This window comes from Cygnus atratus, chromosome 6 (genome assembly GCF_013377495.2).
Source record: "Cygnus atratus isolate AKBS03 ecotype Queensland, Australia chromosome 6, CAtr_DNAZoo_HiC_assembly, whole genome shotgun sequence".
NCBI classification, from domain to species: domain Eukaryota; kingdom Metazoa; phylum Chordata; class Aves; order Anseriformes; family Anatidae; genus Cygnus; species Cygnus atratus.
Genome location: NC_066367.1, coordinates 30,271,437 through 30,289,709, shown reverse-complemented (window position 1 = coordinate 30,289,709; position 18,273 = coordinate 30,271,437). Strand labels below are relative to the sequence as shown.

At 70.4% G+C, this 18,273-nt stretch overlaps 2 protein-coding genes across 3 annotated transcripts; one reads left to right on the top strand and one right to left on the bottom strand.

Moving 5' to 3' along the window:
* Positions 1-7,811: 7,811 nt before the first annotated feature.
* Positions 7,812-12,450, top strand: LOC118252615 (sterol 26-hydroxylase, mitochondrial). Its single transcript, XM_035556097.1, has 9 exons — positions 7,812-8,057; positions 9,843-10,033; positions 10,240-10,439; positions 10,513-10,710; positions 10,879-11,039; positions 11,238-11,404; positions 11,638-11,719; positions 11,790-11,990; positions 12,076-12,450. The coding sequence occupies exons 1-9, from the start codon at positions 7,812-7,814 to the stop codon at positions 12,199-12,201; spliced, it is 1,572 nt and encodes a 523-aa protein (XP_035411990.1). The 3' UTR covers positions 12,202-12,450.
* Positions 12,451-13,991: 1,541 nt separating this feature from the next.
* Positions 13,992-17,329, bottom strand: PRKAG3 (protein kinase AMP-activated non-catalytic subunit gamma 3). Of its 2 annotated transcripts, none has more exons than XM_035556103.1 (12): positions 17,297-17,329; positions 16,429-16,468; positions 16,072-16,319; positions 15,913-15,994; positions 15,774-15,832; positions 15,483-15,528; positions 15,319-15,373; positions 15,047-15,173; positions 14,712-14,877; positions 14,539-14,576; positions 14,202-14,348; positions 13,992-14,108 (listed from the first exon to the last, which is right to left on the bottom strand). In XM_035556103.1, the coding sequence occupies exons 1-12, from the start codon at positions 17,327-17,329 to the stop codon at positions 13,992-13,994; spliced, it is 1,158 nt and encodes a 385-aa protein (XP_035411996.1). The 2 variants fall into 2 exon arrangements, with proteins under 2 accessions (XP_035411996.1, XP_035411997.1); XM_035556104.1 differs by having other exon boundaries at positions 16,072-16,307.
* Between the last annotated feature and the right edge of the window lie 944 nt (positions 17,330-18,273).

Here is an 18,273-nt window from a genome sequence, read left to right as displayed (position 1 = left end):
TGGCAGGTGGGTGAGGAGCAAGCCCCAGGAGCGAGCAGAGCGGGGAAGGAGCAGGAGAGGTGTGCAGGGAGGGCCGGCTTGGTTAGGGTGATCTCATCTCAGCTGCAGCTGGACCGGGAGGGGGACAGCCCCCAGCACGGGTCACACCAGGCAGCAGGACCTGCCCGGGGCAGCAGGGAGCTGAGGGGCCGGGGAGGTGGCAGGGCCAGGCAGCTCAGGACAGGAGGAAAGGGTGCCCATAGGCTGCCACCCCAATTTTCACCCCTCCTGAGCTGCCCTGGGAATGGTTCCCCAGGGGAAGCAGGGTGTCTGGCAGCAGCGATGGGCCAGCCAGAGCATCCTCCCTGCTGGTGAGCCCACCCCTCCCTCCAGCAGAGATGTGGGCTCTGTCCCCCTTCCCAGGAGGGCACCGTTGCCCCCGTCCCTAGCTCTTTGCCCATCAGTGCTCCCCTGGTCCTCATCCCCAGCGCCTCCTCCCCTTCACCTGGGCACGTTCGCTCCCACCAGTAGCGTTCGGTGGTGAATGTCTCAGGTTTTAGCTGCAGCTTGGCACGGTTCTCCTCTCCCCGTGGGTGCGGGAGGGAAGAGACTCCCACCACCTCTGAAGGTCTCCCACCTGCTCCTACCCTGCCCTCCCACCCAGGCACCGGCCTCCGGCTCGGCATCCACGGCGCTGTGACCAGCCTCGAGCTGTCCTCACCCTGGCGTGGGGACACTGGGACCTTTCCCGAGCTGCATCTGGGCTGCTGCATCGTCCCTGGGGTCTTTTGCTTTCACCCAGCAGCCTCCATCCCCCCTGCCCCGTGGCTCCCCCATCGCCTTGAATACAGGGGGCAGTCACCACCAGGCAGCTCCTGGGCAGGGGACACCCCAGCCGGGGCTGGGGACAGGGTGACACTGTGCCTGCAGCACGCAGCTCATCCGCCGGCTTGTTGAAAGTGCCTGTTGTCCCCCGCCCCGAGCGCCCGGCCGCCTCCGCCGCCTTCGTCTGTGCCGCAAAGGGAGCGCGGGGCAGGTGAGAAGCCTTTATCTGATTTCCTAAGGGCAGAAAAATCCCTTTGATTTCATCCCGAAGAGGGGAGCGGGGCGGGGGGGGGGGGGGGCCCGTCCCGACAGCAGGTGCGCCTGGCGCACAGCGACTCGCCTTGTCACGTCCCTGCCGCCGCGGCCAGGGAAGCGGCCCCTCGTGGGGCTGGGGGGGCCGGGGGGGCTGTAACACCCCCGGCTTGTCCGTGAGAGGTGGCCCGAGTGGGTGGGTGCAGCGCTGAAGCCCCCCGAGAGGGGTGGGCAAAGGCCGGCACCTGTGTGTGATGGGGGGGGGGGGGGGGGCTGCGCTTTGTCCCCCAGCAGCACGGAAATCCCCCATTAGCGAGGGGAAACTGAGGCACGGAGCTGCTGAGAGCAGCCCAGCGAGCTGGGGCTCCCCAGCCCCAGGACTAGCCCTGCTCATTCCTCCTCTGCAACGAGACCCCGCAGGGCCACATCCTTCGGGGACCAGGTCCCGGTGGAGGAGCTGAGCCAGGGCTGTCCCCGCCGCCACCGCGCAGCAGCCTTCTCCGCCGTGGCCGACCCTTTGTCTCTGCCTTCCCTCGCCTCTCGCAGCTCGCCCCCCCCCCCCCCTCCAGCTTTTGTGTTATTACAAATTATAAAACAATTTTTTCCTGCCGTCCCGCATTCTTCTGCCTCCTGCAAGAATTTTAATGTATTTATTTTTGCTATCAGGGGAAAGCGCCGTGTTCCTCGGCCACCCCTGGCCCTGCTTGGCCACTGATGGAAATTAATGACGGGGGGGTGCCGAGAGGATGCGGGCGCCCCTGTGCTCCCGCAGCGTAAATGTGGGGGCCCGGCTGTCCCCCGCCCCGGCCAGCTGTGGGGTCCCAAGCGGCAGTGACAGACCTGCCACCGGCTGTAGGGAAGCGCACGAATGGCTGTGCGAGGCTATGGGGCGTTTCAGGGTCCAGCCCGGGGACGCAGCCTCCCCGCATCGACCCCGCTCTGCCCCTTCCACCTACCCCAAAGAGCAGGGAAGGGGGTCCCCCGATCCCCCAACCCTCCCCAGCCGCAAGGTGGGGGCTGCGGGAGGGAAAAATGGGGGGAGGAAGGGCACCGTCCCTCCCCGCTGCGGGGAAAGCGCGGCCACTTCCAAGCCAAACACGGCGGCGCTCAGCGGCCGCATACTTTCCCAGCGTCCCTCCCCTCCCTGGCCGCCGAGGACCCCGGTGATCAAACCCGGCTTGGCCCCAGCCCCTGCTCCCGCCGTGAGGTCATCGCGGTGCTGGTGACATCGCGGCGTCCCCATGGCAGCGCCGTGTGATGTCACCAGCACCGGGTTGCGGCCTCGCCGCGGGAGCGGAATGAGCTTATTAAGTCAACACCGGCCCCCCTCCGCGCCGCGGAGGGGCTGGCGAAAAACGGGGGGAGGCTGCGTGGGGACAGCCCCCAGCCCGCGGGGCGCTGCCACCAGTGGGAGCCGGGAGGGACGGGGGCACCATTCGGTGGGCCGAGCAGGGTGCTGAGCTCCCCGACCGGTGCAAACGCACGGGCGCAGCGGTGATGGAGGATTTGGCGATGGGCTCGCTGCGAGGGGTCCCCGCGGGCTGCCCCCGGGATCGGCCGTGGCGCTGCCACCACGGGGCCGCCCGCCTGGGGCCTTATCGGGGCGCAGAGCCCTTTCATGTCGGGCCGGCGGGCGGCGAGCGGAGCTGACGAGGACCTGTCCCCAGATCAGAGCGCCGCCCGCCGCTGACAGCGACAGCGGGGCCCGTTCTTAAATTAGACAGGTTTCCCCCCCCATCCAGCACTCACGCAGCCTCAGCCCCTGCCCCACGGCCGGCCCCGTGACCAGCACCGGGAGATGGTGGGCACGGCCCCGGGCATCCCACCTGCACCCCCTGCCCACGGTGCTCCGCACGGCCGGCGTGTCCCGCACCCGAGCACGCTGCGCCCCCAGGAAGGGCAGCTCGGTGCCTGCGGCTGAGCGGTGCTGCCCAGCCGAGGTGTCTCACCCCTGTGGTGCCCCACTCTGGGCACCCGTGGGGGTGGAGAACCTCGCAGCCTCCTGGTGTGGCCTTGGGGGACCCCTAAAGGTCCCCGGAGTTGGGGTGCAAGCGGTTCCCAGCCCTCCATCGCTGGCCTTGGGGAGCCCCGCACCAGACAGGTGAGAGCAGCCGGGCCCCAGACGGGGCAGCAGCACTGACAGCCCAGTGATGGATGGATGGACAGATGGATGGATGGACGGGCGGACGGACGGATGGGTGGGTGGGAGGCTAGCTGAATGGGGGGGTAGATAGACGTGAAGATGGATGGGAAGATGGATGCATGCCTGTGGAGATGGATGGATGGATGGATGGATGGATGGATGGATGGATGGATGGAGGGACAGACGGACAGATGGAAGGATGGATGGCCCTAGCACTCCTTAGCAAGCCCCCGTGGCTCTGGATGTTGTTGCTCTTTCCCAACAACCTCAGTTTCATGCAAGAGCAGCAAAGCCCCAGCTCTGTCCTGGGAGAGACGGGAACATCCGCGTCCCAAGGGGAGAAGATCTGCCTTTCCCTCGGAGCAACAACTTGAGGGCCTGACCTCGTGCCGCTGCAGCAGCCCACACTCAGCGCTAGCACGGCATCCACTGTCCGCACTCCGGAGGGGAAACCGAGACTGGGGGCGGACCAGCAGAGCCGAAAGCACCCCCCAGGGCAGGAATGATGCCAGGGTCAGCCCCACTCCCCCCAGCTCCCCCTGTGTCATTCTGCCCGGCGCGGGGAGCACGGGAAGCCGTGCAGCTGTGGGCCAGGAGGGACACGCACGGCTCGGGCGGGCTGGGAGCGAGGAGGGGGTGTCCTTGGGCCCCCGCGGGCCGTAAACATGATGTCATGTGGCGGCGTACACAGCCCGCTCTGTGCACGGGTCCCCCAATGGGCTCCGCAAGTGCTGCGTAGGAGGCATCGGCCGTGGCCCACGGCCAAGGGAACTGCAGCCGGGAGATAAAATCAGGTTTGCTTTGGGCTGGAGCAAACAGCCTTTTGCAGCGGGCCCAAGGGACGGAGAGGGGCGGCCGGAGGAGGGGAGCACCCCCCTGCCTCGCAGGGCTGCTTGGGGCCGCGGGGAGCAAGGCGATGGGGTCGGACGGGTCTCAGCCGTCCCTCGCCCGACGCAGGTCCCAGGCTGGCGAGGTCGGCTCCCTTCGCGCCTACTTGACTTAGAATAACTCTGTAGGCACTTGAAGGCACTAATCAGCCTGGCCCACTTGAGAGCAGCCCGGGCTGCCTCCTGTCTCCCCCGATAACAGCCTGCCTGCGCGCCCGGCCGGCAGCCCCAGGGCTGCCCCAGCCTCCGGCCCCACGGCCTCGGGGCAAGGTCCCGGCACCCCGGGGCCCCCAGGGCACCAGGGCTCGCTGCTGGGTGCTGAGCCCTGCACGCTGGGGCTATCGTGGTGCTTGATTCGAGGCTCGTTTCAAAAACCTTGTGCTGTCCCCGTGGTCAGAATGGGGCTGTCCTGCCTCTCTAAGGGAACGGGGACCTTAGGTAGAAGGGTGAGAGGGCCCTGCTTGGGCACTCGGTGTGGGGGGACAGCAGCTGACTGCAGACCTGGGAAATGTCCCCGTCCTCCCAGATCTCCCTGTGTCCCCCCAGCCAGCTGTGCAGCCCCGCTGACCCCGGCACAGCCCGTGACTCAGTTGGTGACAGCGCGGTGACGCACAGCTGGCGTGATGGCAGAGCGGTTATGGTCCCGGGGACCCCAGGCGCAGCCTTCTCACAGCCTGGGCTTTCCTGGGGGTGAGTCAGGGGATGCCCTCCCGTGGGACAGCCCGCTCCCAGCTCTGGGACATAAAAAGGGGGTGAAGCGGATGCAGTCCTGGGAAAAGTTTCCAGCTCCTGGGTGACTCTGCGCAAGTCACGTAAGGAAGCTGTCCCTCTGTCCCGGCGGCCAGGACCCACCGCGTTGCGAGCAGCAGCTGGTGGGTGGGTCAAGAGACCCCTGCAGGGGGACAGAGCAGGGCAGGGGTCCCGCGGTGCCTGTCCCCGCACCCACAGGTCCCATCCAGCGTGGGGAAGGATGGCCCATGGCCACCCCCATCTCTCCGTCCCCACGGATGAACACAGTGCTCGCTCTCCTGCCTCTGCCCTGCCTACCAGGATCGATCCCCGGCTGCAGGGACACCCCACAGTGACATCCCCACCACCTCCTGCACCACCGCGGCCCCCGCTGCAGCCCCCCGCCCACCCCAGCGAGACGAGGTCCCCGTGCAGCAGCCGATGAGCTGTCCCTGGAGCTGGAAAAGCCCAGGACCCCTGCGGCACCCTCCGGCTGGGGATGTGTCATGGCCCAGCCACTTCCTTTTGGAAGTCCCCGCCAGGCCGCCGACGGGGCAGCCTGACTCACCCGACCCCCTCCTTCCCGCACCGCCTCCCCCACAGCCCCCGCAGCCCTGGCAGCCATCCCCGTGGCCTCGGGCCTCCCGCTGTCACCTCCGCCTGCTCCCCCCGGGTGACTCACCCGTGCGCCCCCCCTGCCACCGGCCCCAGGGGCTGGGAGACCCGGGGGGATAGCGGGCTGGAACCGGGGGAGCTGGAGGAGCACCCTTGGGTGCCGCCACCCAGGGCTGCTCGGGGTTTAGGCGGGGACCCCGCCGGGCTGCGGGGCCGCATCCTGCGGCGGGCAGGGCACGGGGCTCGGCGGCGCTGCCGGTCCCCGGCGGCTCCCCGCGGTGGGAGAGGCGGGAGCACAGCCTAGCGGCTGCGGCGAGAAGGAGCCGGGCACCGGGGTCCCCCTCGGCTGGGCCGGAGGGGGGACGGGGGCTCCGTCAGACCCCACGAGGTTCGCCCCCTGCCCTTTGGGGTCCCGCGGGGGCTGTTCCCCGTGAGCCCACCCTCAGCCGCTCCCCGCTGCGGGGACGGCGAGCACCCGAGCCCCAAGACCTCCTGCGGGGTGCCCGGCACCCGAGCCCCCCAGTTTGCGGGACAACAGCTCTGCAGGGACCCCGGGAGCTGGGCATGCTGCAGGAATACCCCGCAGGGATAGTGTCAGAGCTCCGGATTCAGCAGCCTGCTTCCAGCCCGGGGAAGCCCCCAGCCCCACCGGCAAGCCCCCCCCCCCGGGACGTGTCCTGGCTCTGCAGCACACCCCCCCCCCCCCCAGCAGCCAGCCCCAGCGGTTGGGTTCCCCGGCCGGCGTTTCCCGAGGGAAAGAAGGGGGCCAAAAAGCACTCCCCAGCAAGGCGGGGGGGGGGGGGGGGCAGGCTGAGACGGGCGGGGCCCTGGGGGGGCGCAGCCCGGGCTGGAAACCCCCCCGTGGGGCTGGGGGTGTGTGCCCAGGCTGGGCAGCACAGGCTGCGGAGCTGGCTGCGCGCAGCCATGAGATGGCGGCAGGCGCTCACACTTGTGCGCCCCGGCTCTGCCCGGTGTCTGCCGGCGCACGGGGCCCCTGCCCAGCGCCCCTCCAGCCCCCCGGGGCCACCCAGCCCCGGCCCCGCTGCTGCAGGGCACGTCGGGCACCTGGAGCCCAGCCTGGGACAGCCCCCGTCCCCGGGAGGGACAGGGACACAGCCACCCCTGGGGCTCTCAGGTGTCTGTCTGCCTGCCCTGGGGACAAAATGTCCCTGTCCAGGACTTTGACCCCAGCACCTGATAAGGGCGGTCAATGATCAGCAGTGGGACGGCCCAGCACGGCACGGGTCCCCGCTGCGGGCAGAGCAGTGCCCTGCCCGCCGTCCCCAAACCTGGTGGCAGCGCCAGGCTGGCCAGAGGGAACGTGTCCCGGGCACCGCCGCAGCAGCGACAGCTCGTGGGCTGGCAGGAGCTGGTGCTGCGCTCCCACTGCCGCGGTGACAAAGCAAAGTCGCCCCCAGAAAGGTGCCACAGCCACTCTGGGTGTCCCCATCCAGTTCCCTTGTGGGGTGGCTGTGCCCTCCCTGAGCTCCTAACCCCTGCCCCAGGGGAGGGATGAGTGCCAGCCCAGGGCAGCCTCAGCTTACCAGCACCTTTGGCATCGTCCCTGTGGCCTGGAGCAGGTCCTCCCGAATGGCTGCACCAAGGGACACTTCAGGGGACCGGAGGGGGGGGCACACAGGGCCTCTGCCACCTTCTCTGTGGGAGAGGCAGGGCTGGGGGGGAGCAACAAGGGCAGGGACAAAGATGGGGAGAAAAACGGGGCAGGAACAGGAACAGGGAGAGATACGGTGACGGGGACCGGGCGAGGACAGGGAACGATGGGCGAGGTGTCAGGGCAGACAGGACGAGGACAGGGCAGGACGGGGGGACAGCCGGCCCGAACATCAGGCCCAGCGGTGAGCTCGGTGCCACTGTGGGGCGTGCAGGACGCGGGCTGTGGCACCCAGCGCACCCAGCGCCCGGTACCGGGCCCGCTGCCGATGCTCGGCGAGCAGCACCCGGTGCCGGTACCGGTGCCAGCACCCCCCGGCACGCGCCACACGGTGCCCGGGGCGCTGTGCCTGCGGTGCCACGCCGGGGGCGCGGTGCCGTTACGCAGCACGCGGCGCCCGGCACCCGCTGCACGGCGCTGCCGGTGCCGGTCCCCGGTGCGTGATGCCGGCGCTACGCGGCACCCGGTGCCCGCGCCCCCTGCCCGGTACCGGCCGCGCGGTACCAGCCCCGTAACGCCCGCACCTCCCGGTGCAGCCCCCGGTGCGCGGTGCCGCTGCCCAGCTCCCGGCGCGCACAAGCCGCTCCCGGTGCCCGCTCCCCGGTGCCGGTGCCGCCCCCGCGCCGCCCCCCGCGCCTCCCCCGGTGCCGCCCCCCGCCGCCCCCGGTGCCTCCCCGCACCGCCCCGTCCCGTGCGCTGCCGACGGAGCATGGCGGGCCCGAGCGGCGGGGCTCGGCGGCCGCTGCTGCCGCTGCTCCTGCGCCCTCGCCCGCCGCCGCCGCCGCCGCCGCCTCCGCGCAGCCCGGGGCCGCCGCGCAGGGCCGGGAGCTCGGCGGCGGCGGCGGCGGGGCCGGCTCGGCTGAAGGGCCCCGCGGAGCTGCCGGGGCCGGGCTTGCTCAGGACTTTCGTCTGGCTCTTCCTGCGCGGCTACCTGCTGCACACCCACCGGCTCCAGGTGCCCGGGGAGGCGCGGCTGGCCGGCCGGGGGCTGCGGGCCGCCGGGGGGCTGCGGGTCCCCGAGGGCGCAAGGGAGGTGGGGGGGATGGCGCCGTGGGCTGGGGGGGCTTTGGGGTTGGGTGGTGGGGATGGCGTTGGGGCGAGCTGGGTGCCGGCGTGGGGGGTGAGCCCGCGAGTGACTGTGGGGAGCTGAGGGTGGGGAGCGCCCCGGCACCCGTGGGGGGGTGCTGGGGGGAGCAGCACGCAGAGGGGCTGGCAGAGAAGCAGGTGGCACCCGGGGGGTCCCGCCGGCTGCCTCGGAGTGCCCGAGCCGGGCAGGGCCACGCGTGCCTTGGCTTCCCCCCGAGGGCCAGGGGCTGCTCGTGGGGTCCCGGAATCCCCGGCCAGCCCCAGCTGCAGCGAGCTTGGGGGGTATCAGTTTGGGGGGCAGATGTGGGGGCGAGCGGTGCCCGGGGATGCAGGGGAGGAGCAGGCAGCCGTTTGTTTTCTTCTGCCGGCACTTCCTCATACGTCGGATGAAGCAAGTGATGGGCTTGGCCAGCCGCGAGCCAGGCGGCAGCCTCCAGCGCCCTGGAGCTCTGACCCACCACAGCTGGGAGGAGAGTGCAGGATCAGGCCTCCCCGGCACCGCCGAGCAGCGGGCATCGCTGCCTGGGGAAGGGGCTGTCGCAGGGGAAGGGGCTGTCACAGGGGAGCAGGGGCTCGGGGAGCAGGCACGGGTCCCTGCTGCTCCCCTGGGGCTCCGAGCGTGGCCCGGCTTTGCAGACAGCTCCGGAGGTGCCTTCCCCCGATCCCAGCAGCTTCTCCCAGCCCTGCTCTCCAAGGCCCGAGCCGTGCCGGGTCCTGGCCGTGAGCACACGCCAGCAGCAGGCTTCGGCCCAGGATGCGGCCACCCACAGCCCCGTGCTCTCAGGGCGCACCGCCTGCGGCACCGGGGCGGCCGTCCCTCCCCCTCCCCCTGGCACCACGCGCGAGGAACGTCTCCCCGCGGTGACGAATCCAGATGAATCCGGGCTCAGGCTGCGATGCAGTCAGTCACCAAGGGAGATTGTACCACGTGCATCCCCGCAGCCACGGGGAACCGGGACCAGGGCTTCCCTGCTGGGTCCCTGCAGCCCCCTGGGCTTGGTCCCGCTCCGCAGGGGCTGTGGCGGTGCCCGGCAAGGTGCCACGAGCCCTTTGGAAGTGGCCCTGTGGCTTGCAAGGGGGTGCCCGGCCGCCCCTGGGGTGCACCGGGTGCTCCGAGGGGACGCGGGCACGGCCCCGGTGGGTGCAGGTGAGGAGAGGGGAGCTCTGAGCCCGGAGGAGGGCTGGTGCTGGTGGATGTCCCCTGGATGGTACGGGAGCCCAAGGCCACGCGTGGCCCCAGCCCCGTGTCCAGCGCTTGGACACCTGCCCTGGGAGCAGCCCGGTGCTGCCCGGCGCTGATCATTAACCACCCTTATCGGCGGCGGGTTCAAGGACCCGCATGGGCTGAGCGGAGCACGGATGGGGTGATGCTGGAAGCAGCAGGGCTTGGATCTGCTGACGGCCGCTGCAAGGGCCCTGCATCTTCGCCAAGCCCCGTGCATGGCAGTTGTCCCTGTCCCTGCTGTCCCCTCCTGGCCTATGCCACCGTAAAAGACCCGCCGGGCTCTCCGTGCATCCCGGGGATGGATGAGGGATGTGCCCATCTGCAGGGGGTCGGTGCCTCCTATGCTTGGGCACTGATCCAGCCCCGGTGCTGAGCGCTGCCTCCCACCCTGACGTCCCATTCACCCTGCCTTGCTCTGGTGCCTCGCAGCTGATGTCCCGGCGCATTTACGGCCCCATCTGGAAGTCGACCTTCGGGCACTACCAGAACATCAACATCGGGAGCCCCGTGGTGCTGGAGCAGCTGCTGCGGCAGGAGGGCAAGTACCCGATGCGGAGCGACATGGCCCTGTGGAAGGAGCACCGGGACACCCGGCGCCTGCCCTACGGACCCTTCACCGAGTGAGTCCTGCCCCGGCCGTGCTCTGTGGGACAGCAAACCTCCTGCCCCTGCCGCGGGGTGATGTGGGGTCGGGGCAGGAGCTCCCAGTGCTCCCTTTTCCCCAAGCGGGCAGGCACGGCTGCGGTGGGTGGAAAGCCTTGCAGGGCTTGGGGTGAGTTTGGCACGGCGCCGGCTTAGCCCGCTGAGCCCGATCCCCGCCGCGCAGGGAAGGGGAGCGCTGGTACCGCCTGCGCCAGGTCCTCAACAAGCGGCTGCTGAAGCCCTCGGAGGCGCTGCTGTACGCGGACGCCATCGGCGAGGTGGTGTCGGACCTGATGGTGCGGCTGCGCGAGGAGCGGAGCCGCAGCCCCTCGGGGGTGCTGGTGGGGGACGTGGCCAACCTGCTCTACCGCTTCGCCCTGGAAGGTAGGGGGGGCCCGGCCCTCGCCCCCGCCCCGCTGTGTCCCCGCGGGGGTCTGGATGCGGCCTGTTCCCGCAGGGATCTCCTATATCCTCTTCGAGACCCGCATCGGGTGCCTGAAGCAGCAGGTCCCCGCCGAGACCCAGCACTTCATCGACTCCATCAACCTCATGTTCAAGAACTCCATCTTCGCCACCGTCCTGCCCCGCTGGAGCCGCAAGGTGCTGCCCTTCTGGGACCGCTACCTGGACAGCTGGGACACCATCTTTGCCTTCGGTGAGCCGTGGGGATGGGATCAGACCCCACAGGGACCCTCGCGAGGGGGGCAGCCCCCCGGAGAGCCACCGAGCGTGGCCAGGGCGCGTTCCTTTTTGGCCGCCCGGGGTCTGCCCATCTCTCCATGGACTCCGGGCCATCTCTCCATGGCCATGTCTGTCCCCGCAGGCAAGACCCTGATTGATCGGAAGATGAAGGAGCTGGAGGGGCAGGTGGAGCGGGGCAAGGAGGTGTCGGGCTACCTGAGCTACCTGCTGGCCAGCGGCAGGCTCAGCCTGGACGAGGTCTATGGCAGCGTGGCCGAGCTGCTGCTGGCCGGCGTGGACACGGTGAGGGCCAGCTCCGCACTGCCCCAAGGGCTCAGGGACGTGTCGGTGCAGACCCTGTTCTCCACTCTGCCACCTGCCCGGCTCCGTGCCTCAGTTTCCCTCATGCTTTCCCTGCGCAATGGAGCTGGGGCTGTTCAGAACAACACGAGGATGTTCTGGTGCCAGCCCCATCTCCCTCCCTCCCCTCTGCTCCCCCAGACCTCCAACACACTGTCGTGGGCCCTGTACCACCTCTCCCGGGACCTAGGCATCCAGGAGACCCTGTACCAGGAGCTGAAAGCCGTCGTGCCCCCGGACCGGTTTCCTCGTGCCGAGGATATCCCCAAGATGCCGATGCTCCGGGCCATCATCAAGGAGACGCTGAGGTACAGCCCAGCCTGGCCCCATGGTTTGGGGGGATGCTGGTGATGGGGGCACCGGCCAGGCAGGGTGCAGGGCTGGGTTGCAGACCCTTGGGGCCGCATCCATCCATCCACCCACCCACGTCCTCCCTGGGGGAGACGGAGCCGCCGAGCAGCGGGAGATGTTCCTCCTGGCCCTGCCTTGGGGCCCGGGTGGGAGCAGCTCCCGCACCAACTCTCCCCACATCCCGGCCCAGGGTCTACCCCGTGGTCCCCACCAACGCCAGGGTCTTTTACGAGAAGGACATCATCATCGGAGACTACCTCTTCCCCAAGAACGTGAGTGGGGCCACTCCAGGGGGGGCCCCGCTGTGCCCGGAGGGGCGTTAACCCCCTTCTCACCCCACAGACCCTCTTCGTCCTGGCGCACTACGCCATGTCCCACGACGAGACCTACTTCCCCGAGCCCGAGCGGTTCCTGCCCCAGCGCTGGCTCCGGGGCTACGGCTCCCCCCACCACCCCTTCAGCTCCATTCCCTTCGGCTACGGGGTCCGCGCCTGCGTCGGCCGCCGCATCGCCGAGCTGGAGATGCACCTGGCCCTCGCCAGGGTGAGTAGGGCCCCCCCAAGCCATGCTGGGTGTCTCAGGGGGGGGGTCTTGAGGCACCGCCACCCCCTTTTCTCCCCCCCCCCAGATCATCCAAGCGTTCGAGGTGCGGCCGGACCCCCGCGGCGTGGAGGTGACGTCCGTGTCCCGCATCGTCCTGGTGGCCGACAAGCCCATCAACCTGGAGTTCATCGCTCGCCCGGGGGCCCCCTGAGCAGGAGGCTTGGGGCATTGCTGTGCCTTTCACACGCTGCCAGGGGTCCCCCCCCCGCCCCGTCCCGTGCCCCCCTGGGCTGCGGCGGGGACCCAGGAGCTCTGCCTGCCGGGGGGGGGGGGGGGGGCGCAGGGAGGGGGCTTGCGGCCGTGGGGTGTCTCCTTCGTCCCGTGATCGTGTCGCTGCGCGTGGATCTGTGCCTGGGGCCAGGGCGCCCGGGTCCTGTCTCAATAACTGACCTTGGCCCCAGCCCCTTCTCCGTGCCTCAGTTTCCCCCCCCCACACACACACACACCTGGCGGGGCAGGATGGAGCCGCCAGTGGGGTTTTGGGGTTTGCGCGTGGTCCCGAGGGACGGAGCCAACCCCGGGGAGTGAAACTGCAGCTGGCAGCGTGGGGAGGGGGCTGGCACCACCCGGGGCTGGCACCGTGCCCCCCAGCAGCGCCAGCCAGCGCAGGGGGCGTGCATCACACGGGACCTTTCGCTATCAGTCGTTCCTCCCCAGCGATGCTGATAGGGGGGGCACGGGAAGGGGGCAGGGTGAGCAGCTGGGGGAGGCGGCAGGGGGGAGGATGGGCTCAGCGCCCCCTGTCCCCAGGGGTGGTGGAGCCATCAAGCTGCGTGCCCCAGGGTGTCCTGCTGGCTGTCCCCACGTGGGCAGAGGTGCCGCCCGTGGCCGCCCCCAGATGGGCACCCCAGAACCCGGCACCCCCTCCCCAGCCCGGAGGAGCCGTGCCAGGCTGTACGCCCAGAAAGGCGAGGACGCGGTGCCTGGGGCGGGCAGCTTTATTCCAACAAAGCTGAACAGACCGGCACATAAATAAATACCCCCCTACCCCCCCCCCCCCAAAAAAAGTGTGCAAGGTCCCCTTGCAAGCACCGCTGCTGGGGCGCTCCAGCCCTAGGAGACCCTACAATAAACAAGGCTGTGTGTGCAGCTGAGCCGCGCCACCGTGCCCCTCCTGCGCACCGGTGCCGCCGCAGCCGGCGGGACCCAGCTCACCGGGGGCTGAAGCACTCGGATCCGGCAGCAGTTTGGGATGGGATGGGACGGGGGGGGGGGCCAGGAGGGTCCCTGCACCCAGCTGTGCAGCCCTTCACGGCACGGTGCCCGTCAGCCATCCCCACGTGCTCGCCCTTGGTCCTCCCTGGACCTGGAGGGAGCTGGCCCCAGGCTCAAGACGAGTCCCAGGAGCGGGGTGGGTGGGCAGCCCCCCCCATATGGAGAGCCCCCGGGGCCTGAGCCTCCTTCCACGGCCCCACCAGTGCCTGGGCCGGGCCAAGCAAGAGGCCCCGAGTCGGACGAGACGGCGGCGGCGCTTCCCCGGTGTCTTCAGTCGATGCCTGTGGGGCGAGAGAGCGCACGAGGCCGTAACGCCCGGCGGGCACCGGCGCAGGGCTGGGCACCCTGTGGCACAGCACTCCGTCCTGCCCTGGTGGCCACAGGGCGTGGGGACGGCACAGGGGACATGGGGACAGCGCAGAGGACGGCGGAGACTTGCAAGGGGATGGTGAAGGCACCGTGCTGGGGAGGTCCCAAGCCTGGTGTGTTTAGCACAGCCCAGTCCCTGTCTGCATGGGGCAACTGGGCACTGCTGGGGACCGGGTGTGGGGGTGGTCCCGAGCCCATTCCCCACCCAAAAAGTGCCACACTGGGGTGTGCGCGGCGACGGAGACCCAGCGGTGGGGAGGGGGGGCAGGCACGCAGCGGCTGGGGGGGGTTGGGCAGCGCCTACCTGAAGTGGAGAGAAATGGAGGGTGCGAATGGAGAAAGCCGGAGCGTCGTGGGCTAAGAGTTAAGCGCATCGATACCTGCGGGAGTGAGCACGAGGGCCTGGAGGATGTCGGAGAGGGAGACGATGCCCCGCGGGTACTGGTTCTCGTCCACCAGAACCAGGCGATGGACCTGCGGGCACGGGCAGAGCGTCACGGGGTGGGGGGGCAGAAGGCAGGGCTGGTGCTGGCGGGCGGGAGGGACGCTGCCCGGCCGCTCACCTACCTGCTCCTTGGCGATGCGGTCGATGATGTCCTCCATGGTCTCGTGGGGGTAGCAGGTGAGGACCCCCTCCAGGCACACGGTGCGCTGCCGCAGCGCCTCGCGCACGCTGATGTCCAGGTTGTTGTAGGTCTTCTGGGCCGCCAGGTGCTGCGGGAGAGGTGGTGCCCAGATGCACAGGGTGCCAGCACGCGTGTCACCGCACGTGGGACGGGTGCCGGGGCACGTGCCGGGGTGTGAGTGCCCCGACAGCCCGGATCGGGCACGTCCCCACCTTCCCCACGTGCAGGCTCGTGCCACCACGCTGGCGCACGGCCGTGCAAGGACGCCCGGTACTCACAATGACATCGAACCTGGAGTAGAGCCCGACCACCTGCCCTGCGAGGAGACAGAGCACGGGGGCTCAGGAGGGGGGCGCCGGGATGGCAGGAGGGGTTTTGAGGCTGGGGACGGGGCAGGAGGCACCGCAGAGGGGGAACAGGGGGCTCTGCTGGGCCCCTCGGCCCCGCGTACCGGCGTCGTTGATGACGGGCAGTGCGGAGACGCGGCGGTCCACGAAGATCTCCAGCGCCGCGTAGATGGGGGCGGTCTCGGGCACCACGGCCACGTCGCGGAAGGTGCCGACGCACAGCTCCTGCACCGTTTTCTTCAGGAAGCGCGGCTTGGGGATGGTGGAGCCCTGCTTCGGGGCAGTGCGCGCGCACACACGTGTACACACACACACGGCACCCCACGTGTGCGCACAATACACGACCCCGGCGAGCAGCGCGCACCCTGCACCTGACACCCCCCCCCCCCCCCCCCCCCCCCCCGTGCACCCCCCGTGCCCGCTGCCCCCCTGCACTCACGAAGATGTGGAGGAACTTGAGGATGCGTTTGTGCGTCAGGATGTGCAGGACGTTGCCCGAGGTGGGCTCGATGACGGGCAGGCGGTGGATCTTGTGCTTGATCAGGGAGTAGACGGCGTCGAAGAGGCTGTAGGGGACGGCGCGGGGGGGGGGGCATGGCTGTGCCTGGAAGCCCCCCAGCAACGCCGGGCACACCCCGTGGGGGGGCACCTCTGCAGCAAGGGCGGCTGGGTGGGCGTCCCGCCAGCTCTCCCCCGCAGGCAGGAGCTCACCTATTGCTCGGTGAGATGTAGACCAGCGGCTTGAAGGAGCCCTGCAGGTACACCTCTGCGAAGGGAGAGCGGTGGGAGTGGGGCCCCACACCCCCGGAGCCACCTCCATGCCGGGCACGCTGCCCCCAGCCCGGACACCCCCGTCGCCCCCCCCTCACTTTTACCTCTCCACGTCTCAATCTTGTGCTCCTCCACCTCGTAGATCTGAACCTGAGGGCAGGGAGAAGCCCTGGTCGGGGGGGGGCCCAGCTGGGGACTGAGAGGGGTCTGGGGGGCTGCCCCTTTCCCCAGCATCCCTCCCCATGGGGGTCACATCATGGGGGCCCTTTTGGTGCCCCAAAGCGACGCCAATCCCTCGGATGCTCCAGAGCAGCTCGTGGTCTGCCCACGGAGCAGGGGACCGGGAGAAGCAGGGGCCACCCCCTGCCCTGCCCCGTGCCCACCCCGGCACTCACCAGGGGCGAGCGGTAGTAGCGGTGGAGGATGTTGATGAAGTCGGTGATGGTGAGCATCCCTGCGGAGACACGGGGGGCTGGCCGTGCTGTCCGCACCCCGCGGCGGGGCCAGCGCCGCCCCGGGGCTCCCGGCACTCACCCACGAAGCTCTGCGTCTTGCTGTCCCACAGCGGGGCGGCGCGCACCCCGTTGGCCACCAGCGCCACAAAAGCCTTCTTGATCTGGCAGCAGAGCGGGGAGGGGGGGGTCAGGGGGTCCCTGAGCCTCCCCCCCCCCAGGCTGTCCCCCGTGGCCTCACCTCCAGGCTGGTGTCGAAGACGACGAGCTTGCAGCTGGTGGGGACGGCGTCGTAGCAGCAGTGGCTCCTCAAGAAGTGCATGTAGACCTCGGCGTCGGGGGTCTGGAAATCCCCCTCGGGGCCCAGCCCCAGCACCTCGGTGCCCAGCGTGAAGGTGACGGGCCTGGGGCTCCTCCGCCTGTCCTCCTCCTCCTCCTCTTCCTCCTCCTCCCTGGGGCACGGCGCCTCCGGGAACCCTGCGGGCAAACCTGCCCCGGCCGTGAGCCCTGCTGCCAGGTCCCGGTGCCCCCACACCGGGGGATGCCGCGGGAGGAGGCAGCGATCCCCTGGGGCCATCAGACCCCCCCTGCTACCCACCTTCGTCCTCGGGACGGGCAGCGGCATCCAGCAGCGCCATCTGAGGGGTCACAGAGAGATGGGGGGGGGGGGTCAGCAGCACCCAGCCCAGCCTCGCCCCCGACACCCGAGGGGGGCTTCCTGCACCCACCTCGCTGCCGCGGCTCCCCCAGCCCAGGGTGCAGGTGGGGAGCCCCCTGCCACCACAGCCCCGAGGGGCAGGGGCTCGTCCCCCCCCTCTGGGGGGGCAGCGGGGGTCCTCAGGGTGGGCAGGGGATGCGGGGCCACGCGGGTGCTCCCTTTGCCGCGGCAGCCCAGGCGAGCCCCGCGCCCTTCCTCTCCCTCCCCCGGCCCCCAAGGTGTAAATCCTGCTCCGGCTTCCTCCGATGCTGGGAGCCCGGCCAGCCCCACCTGCGGCGTGGGTCCGTAGGTATCGAAGGGTCTCCGCGCCGGGAGACCCTACAATAACAACGTGGGAACCCCAGGTGGGAGGGGGGCGAGCAGGACCGGCAGGCTGGCCCCCCGTCCCCACCAGTCCCCCGGGAGACCCTACGATAACAAAGCAGCACGCACCACGGGCAGAGCCAGCGGCAGAGCCAATGTTTACATGCCACCCTACCATAACAAAGCTGCGTGGGCTGCTCCCTAGGGAGGCCAGAGCTAACCCCGGCAGGGAGGTGACCCTACACAAACGCCCCCCCACCCCAACCGCTCCCCGGGGCTGGCGGCACCGGGACAGGCAGGCGGCTCGTGCCGTGCTCCGTGCCCTTGTCCCCACGCCTGCCCGGCCGTGGGACGGTGCCAGCAGCCCCCCCGTGCCCCCCACCCACGGTGGCCGGTCCCCACGCGGCGTCTTGCCCGCCGTGCCCCCCGCCCGTCCCGGGGGTACCTGGGGAGCAGCGGGGCCGGGGAGTTGCTCCATGCTGACTGCAGGGCAGCGCTGCTATTCTGGGCCCGCGGCTGGCCGGGCCCTGGCAGATAGGGTGTCACTGAGCAATGCCAGCCATGCCCCCGCCGCCGGGGGGGCCGCCGCCACCGGGCAGCACCCGCAGCGCCACCCTGTCACCCCCAGCCCACGGCACCTGCTGGGGGCTGCGGCCCCGGGGACAGCGCTGGCCCCGGGGAGGCGAGGGAAGGGCTGATGGACGCGGGGACAGGGTGATAAAGCTGCCCCCCGCCCAGCCACCTCCTCGCCCCCCGGAGGGCTCAGCACCCTCAGGATGAGGCAGGAGGAGCAGGGGGTTTAGGCACCCCATATCCCTGGGGATGCTGGGGGAGGGATGGCCCTGGTGGCAGCCAGCACACCTGGGGACACGGGGACAGCTTGGCTGGGCGCTTTGTCCCCACGGCGCAGCAGCACGGCCCCCGGCCTCGTGTCCCCAAACCGTGCCTGCCCCAGAACCTCTTTCCTCGCCCCGCTGGGCCACCCCCTCCCGCCCCACACTCGCTCCCAGCTCCATTTCTATTTCAGGAAGGTTCAAGTAACGCCTGGCCTGCTGCCGGGCCAGCCCAGGGCTGCCGTGGGCGAGCGGGCCCGGGGCTGGCCGTGGGGACGCAGCGGCTCCGTGCCCCCCGTGGGACGGCTGGAGCCCAGCCACGGTGGGGAGCGGGGCCGTGGGCCCCCCCCAGATCAGGGCCCAGGGTGCGGGAGATGCTGCCAGGCAGGGCCAGGCGGAGGGTTTTAAATCACGGCCGACAGCTTCCCAAAATACCCGCGGGATGCAGGGGCCAGCTGCGAGCACCCCCGTGCACCCCGTAAGGGGCGCGAGGAGCAAAGCCCTTGCTCCCGGAGCGCTACAGCGAAGACGGCGCCCAAAAGCAGGGAGGAAGAGGAGGGATGAGGCAGGGGGCTGGGTGCTGGGCACG